Source organism: Manihot esculenta, chromosome 2 (assembly GCF_001659605.2).
Source record: "Manihot esculenta cultivar AM560-2 chromosome 2, M.esculenta_v8, whole genome shotgun sequence".
In the NCBI taxonomy this organism is placed as follows: Eukaryota; Viridiplantae; Streptophyta; class Magnoliopsida; order Malpighiales; family Euphorbiaceae; genus Manihot; species Manihot esculenta.
The window spans coordinates 5,975,843-5,995,277 of NC_035162.2; the positions used below are offsets into that span (position 1 = coordinate 5,975,843).

The 19,435-nt window shown below is 33.1% G+C and overlaps 2 protein-coding genes and 1 long non-coding RNA gene across 6 annotated transcripts; 2 read left to right on the forward strand and 1 right to left on the reverse strand.

The window, feature by feature from the left end:
- Positions 1-3,666: 3,666 nt before the first annotated feature.
- On the forward strand, positions 3,667-6,846 carry LOC110602694 (glutamine synthetase cytosolic isozyme). Its single transcript, XM_021740277.2, has 12 exons — positions 3,667-3,824; positions 4,519-4,558; positions 4,711-4,814; positions 4,898-4,946; positions 5,029-5,135; positions 5,232-5,319; positions 5,573-5,701; positions 5,784-5,858; positions 5,947-6,000; positions 6,094-6,131; positions 6,222-6,381; positions 6,472-6,846. Exons 1-12 carry the CDS (start codon positions 3,751-3,753, stop codon positions 6,622-6,624), a joined length of 1,071 nt encoding a protein of 356 aa, XP_021595969.1. The 5' UTR covers positions 3,667-3,750; the 3' UTR covers positions 6,625-6,846.
- Positions 6,847-8,292: 1,446 nt separating this feature from the next.
- LOC110609656 (eukaryotic translation initiation factor 3 subunit H) lies at positions 8,293-19,012 on the reverse strand. Of its 4 annotated transcripts, none has more exons than XM_021749408.2 (12): positions 18,852-19,012; positions 18,679-18,758; positions 18,461-18,577; positions 18,275-18,378; positions 18,034-18,100; positions 17,198-17,331; positions 17,064-17,112; positions 16,845-16,916; positions 16,665-16,766; positions 16,523-16,590; positions 15,070-15,222; positions 8,293-8,555 (listed from the first exon to the last, which is right to left on the reverse strand). In XM_021749408.2, exons 1-12 carry the CDS (start codon positions 18,871-18,873, stop codon positions 8,498-8,500), a joined length of 1,026 nt encoding a protein of 341 aa, XP_021605100.1. In that variant the 5' UTR covers positions 18,874-19,012; the 3' UTR covers positions 8,293-8,497. The 4 variants fall into 4 exon arrangements, with proteins under 4 accessions (XP_021605100.1, XP_021605099.1, XP_021605098.1 ...); XM_021749407.2 differs by lacking the exon at positions 8,293-8,555 and adding an exon at positions 10,276-10,533; XM_021749406.2 differs by lacking the exon at positions 8,293-8,555 and adding an exon at positions 10,591-10,744.
- Positions 13,199-13,642, forward strand: LOC110609658. The gene is made up of 2 exons (XR_006349979.1): positions 13,199-13,450; positions 13,536-13,642. It is a non-coding gene; the product is annotated as an uncharacterized LOC110609658 (long non-coding RNA).
- Positions 19,013-19,435: the final 423 nt, after the last annotated feature.

A 19,435-nucleotide genomic window follows, 5' to 3' on the forward strand; every position in this document is an offset into this window, starting at 1 on the left:
AAAATATAAAATGAAAATGAAATACAGTGCATGGGAACTATGCAGCAATTTTTTTTTCATAGTCAAAATTCCGCAGCAATTACGCATTTAATATATCTAAATTCTCTAATTTAATTGGTTATAAAACATAATAAAAATGTATTAATAAACCTTTAAACGAATTTACTTACAAATAAAATTAAATAAAAAAAATTCAATTTAATTGTATTAACTTTGTTTGGAAAAATTCATTTATAAGAAATTATTTAAATATATTTTTATACATTAATATATAATTTTTTAAGGTAAAAATTTTTAAAATTAAAAAGAATAATATTCTTTTAAATATGAAAATTAATAAAAAAGTATTTTAGTTATTTTTTTTAAATTGATTCAATATCTTACATATATTAATCATGTAGTAATATAGGACATCAAAATCTCATTTATAAGACTTGGTATTATTTATAAAAAAAAATAAACAAAATCATGTTATATTTCTCATAAATCATATTTAGCAACAAACTCATTCGAAACTTTTAATTACAACACATAATCAAAATCCACTATTCCTGAAACAAAACTAAAAAATCATTGAAAAAAAAAACACATTTCTTATATAATAAAATAAACAAATTGAAAAATTCATACTACAGTGAAACGTAATGGCAAAACAAAAATTAATATGAGATCGAAATTATATTAGACATTTTGTAAGCATTTTAAATTTAAAAATCAATTTATACTATGGATTTAATGGTGGTTCCAAGTTCAGGACAACCAATTAAAAGGCGTGAGGCTCCATCGCTCAACAGGGAAAAACGTGAAAAACGAGAGAAACAAATAAAATAAGAAGCCTCTAAAAAGCTTCTGGGGTTTTTGCATCATATTTTACTTTGAACTTTTTCTTATAAATAGTAATTCAGTAATTCCCACGAACAAAAAACAAAAAGGAAGAGATCCATCTGTTCCCACCTATATCGATATTTTACGTTAGTACGTCCCGTCACAATAATTATTATTTTAAATTATTTATTACTTTAAAAAAATTTAAAATAACATTGATTTTAGATAAATTACTATATATTTTTTTAAATTAAAACTATTAATAATTTCAATAAATAAATTTTAAAACATTAATTTTATTTAAACATTTTAGATATTTTGTACCTACTAAATTCTCATCAGAAAGTGAGGGCACGCGCTAAATAAGCATGTGTTATAGTGGTGGGCAAGAGCTAAGGATTTTAATTATTATCCCTAAACGCTCGCAATAACTCATTGGGAGTTTCGAGGTGGCAGTGGGTCCGACGAGTAGGACTAGAGGACTTTCCTTAACATAAATTGAAGAAAAAAAAGTCCCACGTCATTCCCCGTACGAGCGCATGCCGATTTTCCTTTTACCGGCTAACCGGGTAGTAGATTTGGTAGAGGACACTTTGAACTAAAAAATATTACTCCAACCCTGCATTTCTTACATGTCACTTTTAATAGGTCCTATCACTTTGAATTCTTTTAATTATTATCTTTATTCAATATAATATTTATTTAATAATTTTATAAAACATATTATATTATTTTCTTCATTTTTCTTAATTATTTCACATTTCTGATGGTATATTAATGAACAGAGAATAGATACTTGATTTTTTACAATTTAAGAGATTTATTTACTTTCTTAATCAATATATAAAAACCTTAAATGTCATATAAGATAACACCGGTAATTTTAACTATTAATTTAATATGATTAATATTCATTTTAAATTAGATTTTTTTTCAAACAAAAAATAGATTAACGGAATTTTTGTTATTTAATTACTTAAATTTTAAGATTATTAATACTCGAACATAAATATTTTAAAATAAATGATATAATACTTTAATTTTATTTTCATGGGATTATTCTATCAAAAATATAAAAAATAAATTACAAATTTATTCAGTTCTGACAAATTACATGTGATTCTTAATCAAAATAGTTAAACTGACAAATTTTTAAAAGTAAATGAAATTTAGTAATTTCATTATAATTCTACAATTTATTTTTGTCTATAATTAAGAGACAGTTAAAAGGTATCAGAATCTTTCTAATTGACGAATGTGCAATTCCAGCTTGAAGGAGCCTAGTCAAATTTCCATTCATTTTGGGAAAAAAAATATAATAATATGTAACTAATTTAATATTATTAAAACTAAAAATATGGTGTTTTAAAGCAAAAAGAAATAAGCCAATAAATGAGTCAAAGCATGTCCCATGAGCTAGGAGCATGAGAGATTGAAATGAGATGATAGGATTACATGTGGTGATTCCACTGTACCACAAAGTGAGACCTCTATTTTATTTATTTATTATTATTATTAAAAACAAGGCATGCAGTAAGAAAGTATTTATTAATGGCAAATTATACGATATGACTGTTTATTTTCTTTTTATAAAAATTTAATTTATTTACACTCATAAATTTAAATTTAATTTATTTGTGAATTGTTTTAAATAAGATATGCACACTTTATTATTATTATATTTGCCATATTTTTTTTAACATAGTAATATCTTAATTTCATAAATATTATTATTCATATTGTAAAATTAATACATTAAATTTATAATGTATATTAAAAAGAATTGAGAAGCCCGGATGATAGCTGCTTTTTGCGTTTTAATAACCTCAGAAAAATAATTATTTAATTTCTTAAATTTAATGAATTACATTTATTAATTTAAAAAATTTATTAAAACTTTAAAAAAATATTAAAAACTTTATTAATGAGTCATTTATTAACTTTATATATTAAGTATTATATTATTTAATTTTTTAGTATAAATAAAATTTATTAATTGATATTTTAATTTTATAAAAATTAAACTAATTAATATGTTATTTTAATTTTTTAATATTTAATGATTAAAATTAATAAAAAATTAATTAATAATTTTTATTTTAATATATTTTTTAAAATAAAAAATTAATTAATAAATTTCACTTCCATTAAATTTAAAAAACTAAATAATAATTCTCCTTAAATAATACCTTTCGATTCTCCCTCTTGTACTGCAAGGTTATTTAAAATGTGAATATAATTTTTTTTATACTTAATTATATTTATTGAAATTTATGAATCGTATGTTATTAAACACATATTAAGTATTTCTCTAAATTTGGATTAAAAATAATTAATATAATTAAATAATGAATTTTGTATTATTTTAAAATTAGGAATGAAAATAATAAATTTTTTAATTTTTAGTGTACATTAATTGTAACTATATTTAAAAAATAGAATATTTTTTTGGTCGAAAAGAATCGTTGAATTTGAAGAGATTGCGGGCAGTAACGTAACCACCAATCAATGAGAATGATGCAACCGGTGAGTCGGTTACCCGGTAAAACCACTGTGGACCCTCCTTTTAGATTCCCTCTGCGAGCAAACCAATGAATTAACCAGAATCCCAAACTCCGTTGAAACTGCCGCTACCCTATAATTATTTTTATTAAAAAATTAACATATTAAATTCAAAAACTAATCAGGCTATTAAGTCTCCATGTATAATCAAAATATTTGAGTATTAAGAGTTCTTTATATCTTACTCTTTCAAAAAAAAACAATAAATAAATAAATAAAAAGGACACTGTAACCGCACGGTAAAAACAAACCTAAGCTCTCACGTCTCGCAATTCTATATAGACTCGTTTCTGCAAAGGACACCCACACAGACAGGAAGGAGGAGGAAGAAGAGAAAGTGTTGTCAATTGTTTCCATTTGGATATGTCGCTGCTTTCAGATCTCATCAACCTTAACCTTTCAGAAACCACCGACAAGATCATCGCCGAGTACATATGGTTCGTCTTATAGTGCACTTGTATAGCTACATACACTTGCACGTATTCATACCCATGCCACTGCTAGTAACTTTGTGTTTCTGTTAATGGGCATGCTTTATTTTTTTTGTGATCCATTATATTGTTGGCGTTCTGGGATTGTTGTTTCTGTTGAAGCACAAATGGTATCTACTGATTTTGTTTTTTTGGGATTTAGAATTTTCTTTTTTCTATTGGGTAAAATGTTTCGGATTTTTTCTTCTCCTTTTTTTCCCCGTCCATTGAACTACTGCATTAGTGGCTTGTTGCAGTTTTGTTATTATAAGATCTAAATTTTTCTTTTTGCTTTTTTTTTTTTTTGGTTCTTGAGATGGTTCTTTTCAAAAATAATATTTAAGGCTATTCTTATATTTCGTCAAGGCTAAATTTGTTCTAAATCTTTTTGTTTTTGTTTTTATTTTTAAATCTTGGCTAAAAAACAGAGCATTTCCTGTTGTTCTTCATGTGTCCATGGTGGATGAATTGGATGTTTGTTAAGTTCTTCTTAGTCTTTGTTTTGGAATATCTTTAAAAATATTGGTTCTATTTCTCTCCAAGGTTTTATTTATCAGTAGCTCCTGTTTGTGTTTCCAATGGATTTTTGCACGAACCATGCTTTGCAACCAATCCAGTGGCCTCTGCTATTCTTTAACTAGATCTTTCTTTACTTTTACAGGATTGGTGGATCCGGCATGGACATGCGGAGTAAAGCAAGGGTAAAAATATTATCAATTATTGTTCTTTAAAGGAAGGATAAATAGGAGAATAATTTTCAAAAGAAAGCTATGCTTTTGTTGTTGTTGTTATTGAGGTTAGTCTATTTATTACAATGTTTTTTCACACCCCCTCCACCCTCTCTTTTGTATAGACACTTCCTGGTCCAGTTAGTGATCCTTCAGAGCTCCCCAAGTGGAATTATGATGGTTCCAGCACAGGGCAGGCTCCTGGAGAAGACAGCGAAGTCATCATATAGTAAGGATTTGTTCTTAGTACTCGTCTCTTTTAACTTTTTTATCTACCCCTGATACTGATTTAGCTATGCTGTAATGGAACAGTCCTCAAGCTATTTTCAGGGATCCATTTAGGAGGGGCAACAATATTCTTGTGAGTTTCTACTCTGCCATTATAATTGTATTACTGCCCCTCAATCCCAAGGAGTCAATTTCTAATGGATTTACATAATTAGGTGATGTGTGATGCTTACACCCCGGCTGGTGACCCAATTCCAACAAATAAAAGACATGCTGCTGCTAAAGTCTTCAGCCATCCTGATGTTGTTGCTGAAGTGCCCTGGTAGATCACTGTAATTTTGCTTTTCCTTAGAATTTTTTGTTCTAAAATTATGTGGTGAACTTTTGTAACTTGATTTGGGAAAAAAAACAAAAACAGGTACGGTATTGAGCAGGAATACACCTTGTTGCAAAAAGATGTTAAATGGCCAATTGGGTGGCCTGTTGGGGGTTTCCCTGGTCCCCAGGTAATCAAAATCCTAGTTTCAAATCCTTTAAAATTTGAGCCCTTTCCTTTTGTCTCTACAACAGGTTGTTCTGGACTGTCTATAATATTGAACATATCTTTTAAAGTTTCTTATTCTTGATTTATTCAACGTTCGCTGCTCCACCCCACTACACGGGCCTGACTCTGCTTTTGTCTACTTCCATCAATAGATAGATAGTGGAATTTTGTTTTGACCAGTCAAGGTGGTCATGCTCATTTATTGATTTTAACAGGGGCCATACTACTGTGGTGTCGGAGCTGACAAGTCTTTTGGGCGAGACGTTGTCGACTCACACTACAAGGCCTGTGTATATGCTGGAATCAACATTAGTGGTATTAATGGAGAAGTGATGCCTGGCCAGGTAAAGATATAAAAGCTTGCTTTTCTTCCTGTTTTAACTTCGATTAGTTTCTAATTCTGAACCTTTTTCCATGTTTATGTAGTGGGAATTTCAAGTTGGACCTGCAGTTGGTATCTCTGCTGGAGACGAATTGTGGGTTGCTCGCTACATCTTGGAGGTAGTTATCACCTATATGATTGCAGAAAAATGATACTACCGTTCCAAATGTTGTATTGTTGACTAAGTACTTATCTTTGTTTCAACAGAGGATTACGGAGATTGCTGGAGTTGTCCTTTCTTTTGATCCCAAGCCAATTCAGGTCAAACTGATCGCCTTCCTTTTTGCTATTCGAGGGAAATTTGTATTTATGCATGATGACATTTATAATGGGAATTTGGTTTATGTGGAACAGGGAGACTGGAATGGTGCTGGAGCTCACACAAACTATAGGTCAGCTATAAATCATTGTATAGAACTTCTATCTTGATCTATTTCTGCTGATCTTTTCATTATTTGTGTTGTCTTATACAATGCTTGTAGTACAAAGTCAATGAGGGAAGATGGAGGCTATGAGATCATCAAGAAAGCTATTGAGAAGTTGGGGCTCAGGCACAAACAACACATTGCTGCATATGGTGAAGGCAATGATCGCAGGCTAACAGGACGACACGAAACAGCTGACATCAACACATTCTTATGGGTATAGAGCATAAAAAAAAAATAAAAAAAAACAAAAGATTCTTGTCCTTGTACCTTATAAGGGATTGCTTACATTTGAATATTTTGGCAGGGTGTTGCCAACCGTGGAGCATCAATTCGTGTTGGCCGAGACACGGAGAAGCAAGGAAAAGGGTATTTTGAGGACAGGAGGCCTGCATCAAACATGGATCCATATGTTGTGACTTCCATGATTGCAGAAACCACAATTCTCTGGGAACCATAAAGCTAGAGCAGAAAGAACTGTGTTTTCAGTGGGAACTTTGTCTCCATGTGACTTTAACTTGGGATATGCAAGCTCTTTGTTTTCTAATGTTCCTGCTGTTTTTCCAGTTTGCCCTTGTATGGGAGGTGTAGCAAGGTTTGGTTGTTGCTTCCTTGCATATTTGTGATGTGTTGAATAATGTAAAACGCTTTAAATTCAGTTGAACATTTTTATTGGGCAGAATTTTATGTCTTTTCTAAAGTTTTACATTTGTTTTTATGTTGTTTTTGCTGGTTGCTTTGTTCGTCCTCGACCATTTAAAGCAGGGGAGAAGATACAATATAGACAAAGTGAACTGAAAATAAAATCAAAATAAAATCAACCTAATTAAATTGATTGGATTCTGCAAATTCAATTGTTAGATAGCCAACATTACACTTTACCCATAAACTATTCCATGCACTTATTTTACGTTTAGTATACTGTAATGCAATTAATTTTTTTGAAAATAAATTTCGATGAGAGTTTTGATTTCATCACATTGCGTCAGAGGATATGCTCTTTCTCCCATATTCATATTTAAAGAAATTTTGGAAGTGTTAAAAGGCATTATTTTCTAGGATTATTATAACAAGAGATTTTTACTTGGCTATAAATAGAAACAGTGAAGGCACTCAAAAGCTGCAGAAGTTTGCTTTATCAATCTCCAATGAAATATCATATTATTGATTAACTTATGAATTGTCTGTTTCTTGCTATCCTCTATATTTATATTTGTTTTTTTATCAACTGAAGCTTCAAAGAAAAGAACAATATGCACTCACAGTTCAGTTATACTCTTTCAATTCCTATTTCAAAAAAAAAAAAAAAACCTTTTTATTATTTTTTTTTCCAACCAATTAAAACCTTCAGAAAATAGTACATAAAGTATTTAGAGTTTTTATTTTATCCAATTGTGTTTATCAAGGAAAATGATTAAAGTAAGATAACAAACGATCATTATATTAATTAATTTTTATAAATTAGTTAAAAATTAAAAGATTAATGAAAATGTATTTTTTTTTGTAATCAACATTTTATATATTATTTATTCTCATGAGGGTTTAATTAAAAAAAAGCACTATACCTAAATTCATATAAAATTAATTGTACATTCAACTAATACAGAGACGCATTTTCCCTTCAATTTAATTTTCCCATGATAATTCTCATATATTATCATCTTCAATCCTTTAAAAAAAAATCTGAATTTACTTTCTAAGAAACCAGCATGGCATAATAATATAAATTAACAAATATAAATTATATCATTTTTTTCTTTAAAACAAAGTATAATTACCAGTTTTAGTAAATAAGCATGTTTCACAAAAAAAACATATCATATAATCTATAAAATTTATAATTCTTGTTTTATAAATTTTCAGAAAATGGTACATATTTTTCTAAAGTAATTATTTTATGAAAAAATATTAAATCAATAAAAATAGTGACAGTTTTAAGAAATATAAAAAAATAAAACTTTAAAATGAAAAGATAGTAATACATAAAATGATGTAAAACTTAATATAATTTTATTTTTATTAATTTAATATATTAACCATAAATGATTATTTTGAAAAAAGAAATCATTTCACATAAATTTATAAAATAAAATATAAAATTTTTTTTGTAAAGTTTGATTTACTTTAATTTATAAATCAAGTAAACTTTCCCAAATTCAATTGACAAATAAAAGCAAAACAATACTAAACTATCATTCTACAGTCACTTACAAAAAAAGATGACGACAATCCAAGGACAGCTTTCCCCCTCCAAAATTTTTCATTTTTTGCAAACAGAAAAGGCATTCTCTTGTTTCTTCAAAAAATAAACACTTCCTAGGTTAAAAAAAATATCAACTTTCTCGCAAAGCCTTCATCAAATACAATCGACTGAAACTCTGTCCAGAGACCCTGCAAAGAAAATAAATCAAGAATAAACAAAGGCAATTACAGATGGCAGAAACTTAAAATTCAGAACTGCCGTTTTACAGACTCTTAGGCGCATCAAAAGAAGAAGAAAAAACACCTACTCAATAAACACAAAAATTTGCTCGCCCATGCAGATATTACGTCATTCCAATCAGAGATATGAAAACTATTATTGTCAATAATGATTAAAACGAGCAACACATGCTACTTGCACAAAATACAGAGAAAGATCCATCACATTCATTTTGTATTTCTGTTCTTTAATGTGGCCAACATGATCTAAAAGAAATTACAAATGCCATCAACTCAAGCACATTTTACAATTTTTAAATATTATCACGGTTGCAATTAGCTATAAGTGAATCTCCTAGAAACGCAAGACTCTAGAAAAGTCGCCTAACAAAAATAATATGGAGCAATACATATGACGCCTTATTTTGTCCAACCTGCATCTAAAGATTGGAAAGGGCATAAGTTGGCTTCCCATGCACTAAAAGAATTTACCAACGGAAATTTCCGTTGGTAAACATTGATATTCCATTAGTGGAATTTTTCACTAACGGATCTGTGACGAATTCATTCCGTTGGGAAAATCCTCGTTGGTAAATTATTCACTAACGGAATTTGTATCCGTTAGTGACACTAACGGAAATTTCAGTTGGTGACACTAATGGATTTCTTGGTTAGTAATCCGTTAGTGAATAAAAATGGACACCAACGAAAATTCTGTTGGTAAATCATAAAATTGCAAAATCATCCGTATATTTTCATACATTATGCACCTGTACCTTATACATCCTTCATCATACTGGACAATAATAATACTATAAAGTAGAAAATCAAATTACTCATTAAAATATATTTAAAACTTAAAGAATTTGTACTATAATTATAATTTGAAATAAAAATTATCAACTGGTCATAACAAAAGATACATACTAAAGTAAACTAGCTAGCTCATCATCTGTATTATCATCACTGTCTATATGATGATCACCAATGACAGGGGCATCATCATACCGCTGCTGTGGAGACGGAGGTGCCCTAGGAGTAGATGTCTGAGTGGATGTCCCAATACCCTGTTGTGCCATCATCCTATGCATAAATGTCTGCAACTCGTCCAGCACTGTGGTAATTCGACCATTCTCTGTCTCTAGCTGATCAATTTTATTCTGCATCCTGTTCATTGCTTCAATTGTAGGAGGATCCAGACATGTATGAAGCAGAACAATGAGATGGCTCATGAAAATATGCTGAAGCCTGGGACCCTAACCCATAAACTCGACTTTTTTTCTGCTCGCCAACCGCTTCGTAGTACAGCTGGGCCTCATTTATGGGCGTCGGCTCATTGCTTCCCTCCTGTTGCAGCCTCCTTCAGTTGTACGTATTTATCCTGCATTATAAATTTAAAGTAATGTATAAGTAAAACAATTTAAGTAAATCTAAATTGTTAATAACTACATTTAATATCAACTTACATAAATAGCTTTTGACCTCGCATCAACAAACTCCTCCGTCCCCTTTCTCTTATGTGTGGCCTCAAAAAGCTTATGAGGATGTGGTTCTCTGCCTAGTCTTTCTTTCTGTTACCAATTATAAGAAGTGTAGCATTTATCATCGAAACAAAATATTTATAAGAAAATAAATATAAAATAAAAATTTTTACTAATACTATCCTCCGCTGGTGGGTATACTGTGAAACTGAATCGCATGCGTGCCTGGAAATGCCAGATCCTAACCCTTCAGCCTCACTGCGCCTATTGGCAGAAAACTTGTCACACTTCTCTTTGTATTCAGAAGTGTTCCAAGTTTCCTGCCACTTCCTCAAAACAGAATCTGGTGTAGCAAGATTCTTCGTCTTCCCTGATTTCCCACATTAAGCCCCTGTATCTCTCAGCTGCCTTTTCTGCCATGCAATTTTGACCAAGCTGTCAATTGCTTGGTCCCATATGAAGTATTTCTGCAAAAAGATTAAAGTATATGAGTAGTTAGTAATTACCCATTTCATATTATAGGTCAAAATGCTAAGAGAATTACGCATCACCTTGAATTCCTGTCAATAAAACTCCTTGGTGTCATTTGGCACTGTCTTCTAACAGTGCCCTTCCGCGACCAATCTTTCTTTTATTATCAGAGTAATCCTGCGACTGCACATCTCCGATGGATGTAAACTACATAAACAACCGTGAGTTAGTATAGGGTAACATTGAAATTAATCGTAATTAAGAAATAATTAACTATTACTTGTTATTAATGAGTGAAATGGTCTGTCGGAATGACTGTGTGCCGCCTACAGCAGTGGTCGATCCCGCTGATGCTGGAGCAGATGATGGAGTAGATACTGATTCAGATCTTGTCCCTCTATCTGATGCAATAGCAGAAGTGGATGCAGGTTGAGGTGAATGTGATACCGCATGTCGTAGAGCTAGAGTATGACGGTGAGGACAATGAGGAGGTGGAAGGGGACGGGGAGGCAAAGCATCGGTACATGGTGGACCTGATCGATCCCTATGACATGGCTGTACACCAGATGCAAGTGGTACCCATATCTGAAGCTCCGTATCCCCAAGTCCCAACGATGACCGTGGTAATTGCGGCTCATGCTCTTGTCCGTCATCTGCATTCGCCTCCTCTTGGCTTGTACTAGAAGGAAGTCGAACCGGTCCTCTGGGCTGCTTAACTCTTCCACGTCCCCTCATCTGTGAACAAATTAAAAATAATCAATGCAAAAAATAATATAAAGTTCATAAATATCTGAGATTGAGTAAACATCTCTGAGACGGGCATACATCCAACTTTTTTCAGCAGTCATATTAACTATAATAACGATACTGATATGAAAACATAAAACTTATAAACCCTATCTTCGAACAGAGTCTGAAAACCGACAATTAAATTATGCATTATATCTACAATATGCGGTAATTATGTCAATTTTACTTGAGAGAATAATTGATGCAAAAATGCATGGAATAATAATATAAAAACATGAACTATATGATAATTAATTACTAATATCTTCATAATCACGCGTTTAATTAATTTTTAGGTCCGCCAATTTATTAGGTGCGCCAAATTATTTTCGCGAAGTGCTTGGCAAGTGCACCAGCAGGTCCACTGCAAATTGCACCTGCATCCAGAGCCAAGTGCACCAGCAGATGCAATTTGCAGTGGACCTGCTGGTGCACTTGCCAAGCACTTCGCGAAAATAATTTGGCGCACCTAATAAATTGGCGGACCTAAAAATTAATTAAACGCGTGATTATGAAGATATTAGTAATTAATTATCATATAGTTCATGCTTTTGTATTATTATTCCATGCATTTTTGCATCAATTATTCTCTCAAGTAAAACTGACATAATTACCGCATATTGTAGATATAATGCATAATTTAATTGTTGGTTTTCAGGCTCTTTTCGAAGATAGGATTTATAAGTTTTATGTTTTCATATCAGCATTGTTATTGTAGTTAATATGACTGCTGAAAGAAGTTGGATGTATGCCCGTCTCAGAGATGGTTTACTCAATCCCAGATATTTATGAACTTTATATTATTTTTAATTTAATGTTTATGAACTTTATATTATTTTTTGCATTGATTATTTTTAATTTGTTCACAGATGAGGGGACGTGGAAGAGTTAAGCAGCCCAGAGGACCGGTTCGACTTCCTTCTAGTACAAGCCAAGAGGAGGCGAATGCAGATGACGGACAAGAGCATGAGCCGCAATTACCACGGTCATCGTTGGGACTTGGGGATACGGAGCTTCAGATATGGGTACCACTTGCATCTGGTGTACAGCCATGTCATAGGGATCGATCAGGTCCACTAGTTCCACCATGTACCGATGCTTTGCCTCCCCGTCCCCTTCCACCTCCTCACCGTCACACTCATTGTCCTCACCGTCATACTCCAGCTCCACGACCTGCGGTATCACATTCACATTCACCTCAACCTGCATCCACTTTTGCTACTGCATCAGATAGAAGGACAAGGTCTGCATCAGCATCTACTCCATCATCTGCTCCAGCATCAGCGGGATCGACCACTGCTGTAGGCGGCACACAGTCATTCCGACAGACCATTTCACTCATTAATAACAAGTAATAGTTAATTATTTCTTAATTACGATTAATTTCAATGATACCCTATACTAACTCACGATTGTTTATGTAGTTTACATCCGTCGGAGATGTGCAGTCGCAGGATTACTCAGATAATAAAAGAAAGATTGGTCGCGGAAGGGCACTGTTAGAAGACAGTGCCAAATGACACCAAGGAGTTTTATTGGCAGGAATTCAAGGTGATGCGTAATTCTCTTAGCATTTTGACCTATAATATGAAATGGGTAAATACTAACTACTCATATATTTTAATCTTTTTGCAGAAATACTTCATATGGGACCAAACAATTGACAGCTTGGTCAAAATTGCATGGCAGAAAAAGGCAGCTGAGAGATACAGGGGCTTAATGTGGGAAATCAGGAAAGGGAAGACGAAAAAATCTTGCTACACCAGATTCTGTTTTGAGGAAGTGGCAGGAAACTTGGAACACTTCTGAATACAAAGAGAAGTGTGACAAGTTTTCTGCCAATAGGCGCAGTGAGGCTGAAGGGTTAGGATCTGGCATTTCCAGACACGCATGCGGTTCAGTTTCACAGTATACCCACCAGCGGAGGATGGTATTAGTAAAAATTTTTATTTTATATTTATCTTCTTATAAATATTTTGTTTCGATGATAAATGCTACACTTCTTATAATTGGTAACAGAGAGAAAGACTAGACAGAGAACCACATCCTCATGAGCTTTTTGAGGCCACACATAAGAGAAAGGGGACGGAGGAGTTTGTTGATGCGAGGTCAAAAGCTATTTATGTAAGTTGATATTAAATATAGTTATTAACAATTTAGATTTACTTAAATTGTTTTACTTATACGTTACTTTAAATTTATAATGCAGGATAAATACGTACAACTGAAGGAGGCTGCAACACAGCAACAGGAGGGAAGCAATGAGCCGACGCCCATAAATGAGGCCCAGCTGTACTACGAAGCGGTTGGCGAGCAGAAAAAGAGTCGAGTTTATGGGTTAGGGTCCCAGGCTTTAGCATATTTTCATGAGCCATCTCATTGTTCTGCTTCATACACGTCTGCACCCCCAGTGGATCCTCCTACAATTGAAGCAATGAACAGGATGCAGAATAAAATTGATCGGCTAGAGACAGAGAATGGTCGAATTACCACAGTGCTGGACGAGTTGCAGACGTTTATGCATAGGATGATGGCACAATAGGGTATTGGGACATCCACTCAAACATCTGCTCCTAGGGCACCTCCAGCTCCATCTCCACAGCAGCGGTATGATGATACCCCTGTCATTGGTGATCATCATATAGACAGTGATGATGATACAGATGATGAGCTAGCTAGTTTACTTTAGTATGTATCTTTTGTTATGACCAGTTGATAATTTTTATTTCAAATTATAATTGTAGTACAAATTCTTTAAGTTTTAAATATATTTTAATGAGTAATTTGATTTTTTACGTTTATAGTATTATTATTGTCCAGTATAATGAAGGATGTATATGAATGTACAAGGTACAGGTACATGTGCATAACAGGTGCATAATGCATAATGTATGAAAATATATGAATGATTTTGTAATTTTATGATTTACCAACAGAATTTCCGTTGGTATCCATTTTTATTCACTAACGGGTTACTAACCAAGAAATCCGTTAGTGTCATCAACGGAAATTTCCGTTGGTGATCCGTTAGTGTCACCAATGGAAATTTCCGTTGGTGATCCGTTAATGTCACCAACTGAAATTTTCGTTGGTGATCCGTTAGTGTCACTAACGGATACAAATTCCGTTAATGAATAATTTACCAACGAGGATTTTTCCAACGGAATGAATCCGTCACAGATCCATTAGTGAAAAATTCCACTAACAAAATATCAATGTTTACCAACGAAAATTTCCGTTGGTAAATTTATAAATTCTTGTAGTGATGGAAAAAACTTACTTGGATTTGGTTCACCGTTAATCCAAGACACATACCAGTGGATCCCTTTATGAAAAAATTCAATAGGACCCACCTGTATGTGTTTGGGTCCATGGTGTGGTCCCATAGTGGACCATGTCCATATAAGAATTTTCCATCCGTAACATAACCTTTAATTTGGTTGCAAAAGTTAACACTTTGCCCAATAATTAGAAATTAAATAAAATTATATAACATGGAGCAACAAGCATAGAAACTTGAACAAACAATATGTTGGCCCAAACTTAGAAATTAAATAAATTTGCACCCAGACTCTAAGGTCCATAACATACCCGTTGATTGGTAGCAAAAATTACACTTGGCTCAAATTAAATAATTAAATAACTTGGAGCCACAGCAAGTATAGAAACTTGAGCAAGTTACAATTCAACCCGTATTAAAAATTAAATAAATTTGCTCCCAGCCTCTAAGATCCATGACATACCCGTTTATTTGGTTGCAAAAGTTTGCAATTTGATTGGTGATGAGGAAGCTATCCAACCGTGATGGCTCAGGGATTGGCTTAAAAATGGGATTTGAAGGATCCTCCTCCGGCAAAGGCTCTTCTCCTGCAGCTTTACGTGCCATGTTCTCTGACCTATACACATTATAGAATGCAATATAGAGAACTATGAACATATAATAAACCAATTAATGACAGAAATATTATTAGCATCAAGAGGCAACGCTATGAACAGAATAGTTCTTCAGTTAGGAGACTGTTATTCCATGATTCAAAAATTTTCATGCAACTAAACAGTTCAAAGTGGCCATCTAGTAAGCTAGTTGGAGATGTGTTTTCGCTTACGCCCCTTGGGCCGCATCAGGTTTCAACAGTCTTTTTTACCACCAAAGAAAACCTTTGACGATGCTTATAGATTGACTAAATAAAAAAGCTTTAATGAGATCTGCTTGAGAAGACTCTGTACAACTTTAATTAGCATTAACCACAGGTTGCATAACACACTTTGTGCCTTCCCTAGAAGCAGGAGATTGGTTCAGGCCACAAGAGAGTATGGAACTGAATCCTTCGACATCATTAACATTCCTCAATCTCATTGTCATATGATTATCAACCAAAGGACAGAAGACCATAGATTAGGAAAGACATAAACCACAAATATGTTGATATCAACCCAACAGAGGAGCGTAAAAACCCTTCCAAGCCAGTAAACAAACATTTAGCCAGGAAAGCCAAGTCAGTATTGCTAAATTAAACTGATGCTGACCAGAGTATCCATTAGGTAAAGTAGGCTTTTATAAAGTTCAACATGGAAGTGGAATGAGAACAATGAGACCCATCCTCACCACATGAAATGAGTGCTGGAAAACTTGGGTATCCTACGGAATTTTTAAGTTCGAAGCCTAGAATCTTTGATTCTTTAGTTTCATAAGAAATCCTACATGTAACTATGGACTTTAGCCACCCAAAGTCGGCCTTAGTTGCCTGTTGGAGTATCTAACCATACTGCTTCTAGATGACTCAAATCAGTCAGAAACAAAACAATCAACCTATTACTTCGCCTGTGAGCAAAAATGAGGGATTGATTGAGATCAAACTACAATACAGACCAATAAACCTAGAACCCAACTTAATTAAGCCTCAGTTCCAAGCTACTTACTTTCAGCCGAATAAAAATTTTATTCTACTTGGCCCCCACACAAAGCTAAACCTTCTATTATCTCATGCCAATTAATAAATCCTATTTAACCACAGCTGATCATGTCAGTTTTGTTCCATGTCACATTTTAATTTCATTACATGCTTTATAGTATCATTTCTTTCACTTTTATTCCTTCTCCAGGTTTGCTCCCAAAAAAAGTCTTACATGACTTGCATATTTTAAGACAAGAACATGACTAAGGGCCAAAAAGTTCTTGTCCTCAGCATGCTTTACCTTCTCTTCTGAAGCCATGCTTGTTGCTGAGCTTGCTGGCGTGAAAGGTTCCGATAGTAAAATTGGAACTGCAAAAGAAGGCACATTTCACATTATACAAACAGTCATTCAAACACTGAACATTAGGAAAAGGATAACAAACCTTCTGCTGTTCCATTGACAATTCATCCATGCACTCAATCAAGAATTCAACGTTTCTCTCCATAAATGGATTGGTTGATAATTGCAAACGATCATAATCACACTAAAAAAATAGTGTAGTGTGTTAAAATAAAGAGAATACATTAACTAAAATATCTTTCAAATACAGTCAATATCTTACCTGGGTGATGGGTGAATCAGCTTCTAGCTCAGTCATAAAGGCACTGATAAGTGCAGAATTTGAAACTTTGATCTGTGTTATTAAAAAAAAAGCATATTACTTAAAATGCAAATCCTGCAGCCTCTCTTTAATTCATTAAAATGACAGTTGATGAAGTAAATATAGCAATAAATTATTCTAGGCAAAAAGAAAGAAAAAAGGATAAGTCTAGAAGCTTACAGGAATCTCCTCAAAAATATCAACCCAAGACAAATTTCTCTCCCTCAACCTATTGGAGCAAAAGAGTCACAATGGGATTACATTTGAATAACTCAAAACTGCATAATCACAATAGCAATAGGAGAAATCCTTACTTCTCCCCAGTAAAATTATTACTGCGGTACAGTTCCATGAAGGCATCTGAAAGTTTCAAGGCCTTGAGAGCTAAGACACCCTGATTGGATCTTGAAGGGTCATAAATGATACATACACATGGCCTAATATTTTCCTGCAACCACCAATATATAGTTGTCTAAAAATAAATAGCATTCCCTTGATAAGTTGATCAAATAAATGAGCAAAGACCATAAACAATAAAACTAAACACAAAAGAACTTAAAAGACATCCAGAATAAAATCAGCTCCAAAAAAATTAAATGCTTGTCCATCTTTGCCAACATGTTACTTTGGTCAAATATCTAAATAAGTATCCTCGATTACAATAGCAACTAAAGCTGAATTGATGCTTCCTGTGAAATCATCAAGTCTATTTCTGGTAGCAAGAATGAATATGAATTTTGATCGAAAGAGATAAAAGCAACTTCTAATAATTTACTATGGGCTGGTGATGAGTTGATATCCACAAGCATCGATCCAAGATAAAACTTAGTAGAAATTAATATTAAGGTGGAATACGGAAGCCAAGGTTGTTCATCTTGGAAGGAACACTTGGAAAAAAAATGATGACATTAAATAGGATTCTGACTTTGCTAAATCTCATGAAGAAAAAGACACAACGGACAGAAAATGAGCAGATTTCCATGCAAAATCAAACAAAAGACGGGCATCTAGATACTCAAAAGAAAGTGAATCTATGTAAGTTTTTAGCTTCATATCCCCTAGCTTATTACAATAACAAAACCAAAGATGCAGAAGCCACGTTAAAATTGTATGATGTCATGGTGGAGGCAAAAGTTATTAAACCCATTACCTGGTAGTTCATAAAGGTCTCAATCAATTCCACAGTTTGAAAAGAACCCAACAATGTTGATTGGTACCTGAAATTCAGGAAAGAAATCAATGGATCATGTATTCGACCAAAATTTTCCTTTACGGACAGATATTTATTCATGCAGTTACAGCTATTTTATTGTTAACTAACGAATAAGATCCATTGTAACTAATAAAAAAAGTTATGCACGGCATACATGGAGTTAATACATCAACCTCACCATCCAACTGTATTGTTGTCAACATTAACTTCTCTCAAGCATCTCATCATTTCAAGCTGGTAATTGGCACCGTCGGCTTCAATCTCTTCATCCTCCTCCCGAATCTACGAACAATTAAGAAAGAAATTAAGATAAAAGAAACTAAAAGAATCAAACAAAAGAGCAAGAAAATAAGATTCATTGTACCGGGAAAGGGAAACAGTTTGTAACTTCGAGAATGCTACCAACATCCAACCCAAGAAGCTGACCAGTGACCAATGCCGGAGAAAACTCCTTGCAGTGTTTGATGATCTTCAAGATAACCTGCTCACCATTGAAAGTAAGTTATTACATAACATGTTAAGATTTTGATTCGATGATTAGATGATAAAAAAAAAAAAAACACATAGAGGGAAAGAGAGTACCAGTCCCTCGATTTGTACAACTCGAAGAGGAGGAGCTACCTCCTCAGTTGAGGCTACCTGAAGAAATGATCTTGCAGTTGCTGCACGAAATCACCAAATCAAACTCATAATTAGCTTATAAACAGCAAAATTTCCAATTTCTATACTGCATAAAAATGTATATTTGTACACACTGTTTCCGCTGTTGTTAGCCATGACTGGGTTGGATCCCCGAAGAAGGTTCAGCGATGAGAATTTGCTATAGCAAAGCTTTTGCGGCCGTCTCTGCCGCAAACCTCGCAGCTCACACTCTTACTCGGGTCAGGTCAAATTGCAAGAAGAAAAACGACCCGACCCCGATACGTATAAATGTATTCGGGTCAGGTTAGGTAATCGGCTCCTAAGGCAAATTCGACTTTCTTTGGGTTTCCTTGTATAGTTGGGTTCCATTTAAACCCAAACATGTTTTGGCCCGATTAATTATATTATTTTTTTAAATCCTAATTTATATGCATTATATTTTTCAATAATAATAATTTTTTTTGACACGTGAAAAATAATTCGCACTGCCGCTATTTGGAAATAACTAGTATTAAATTACAGTTCACTTTCCACTGTGTATTATGGTTCTGTTTTAAATAAATGATTTCATTATCAATCAATATTATGCTATGTTATATTATTACTTTAATTAATTGATGATAAAAAAAATCTTAAATTACAGTTATTTGGTTGAAGTGTGGAATGAGATTTAATGAAAGTAAAATTTTAATTTATA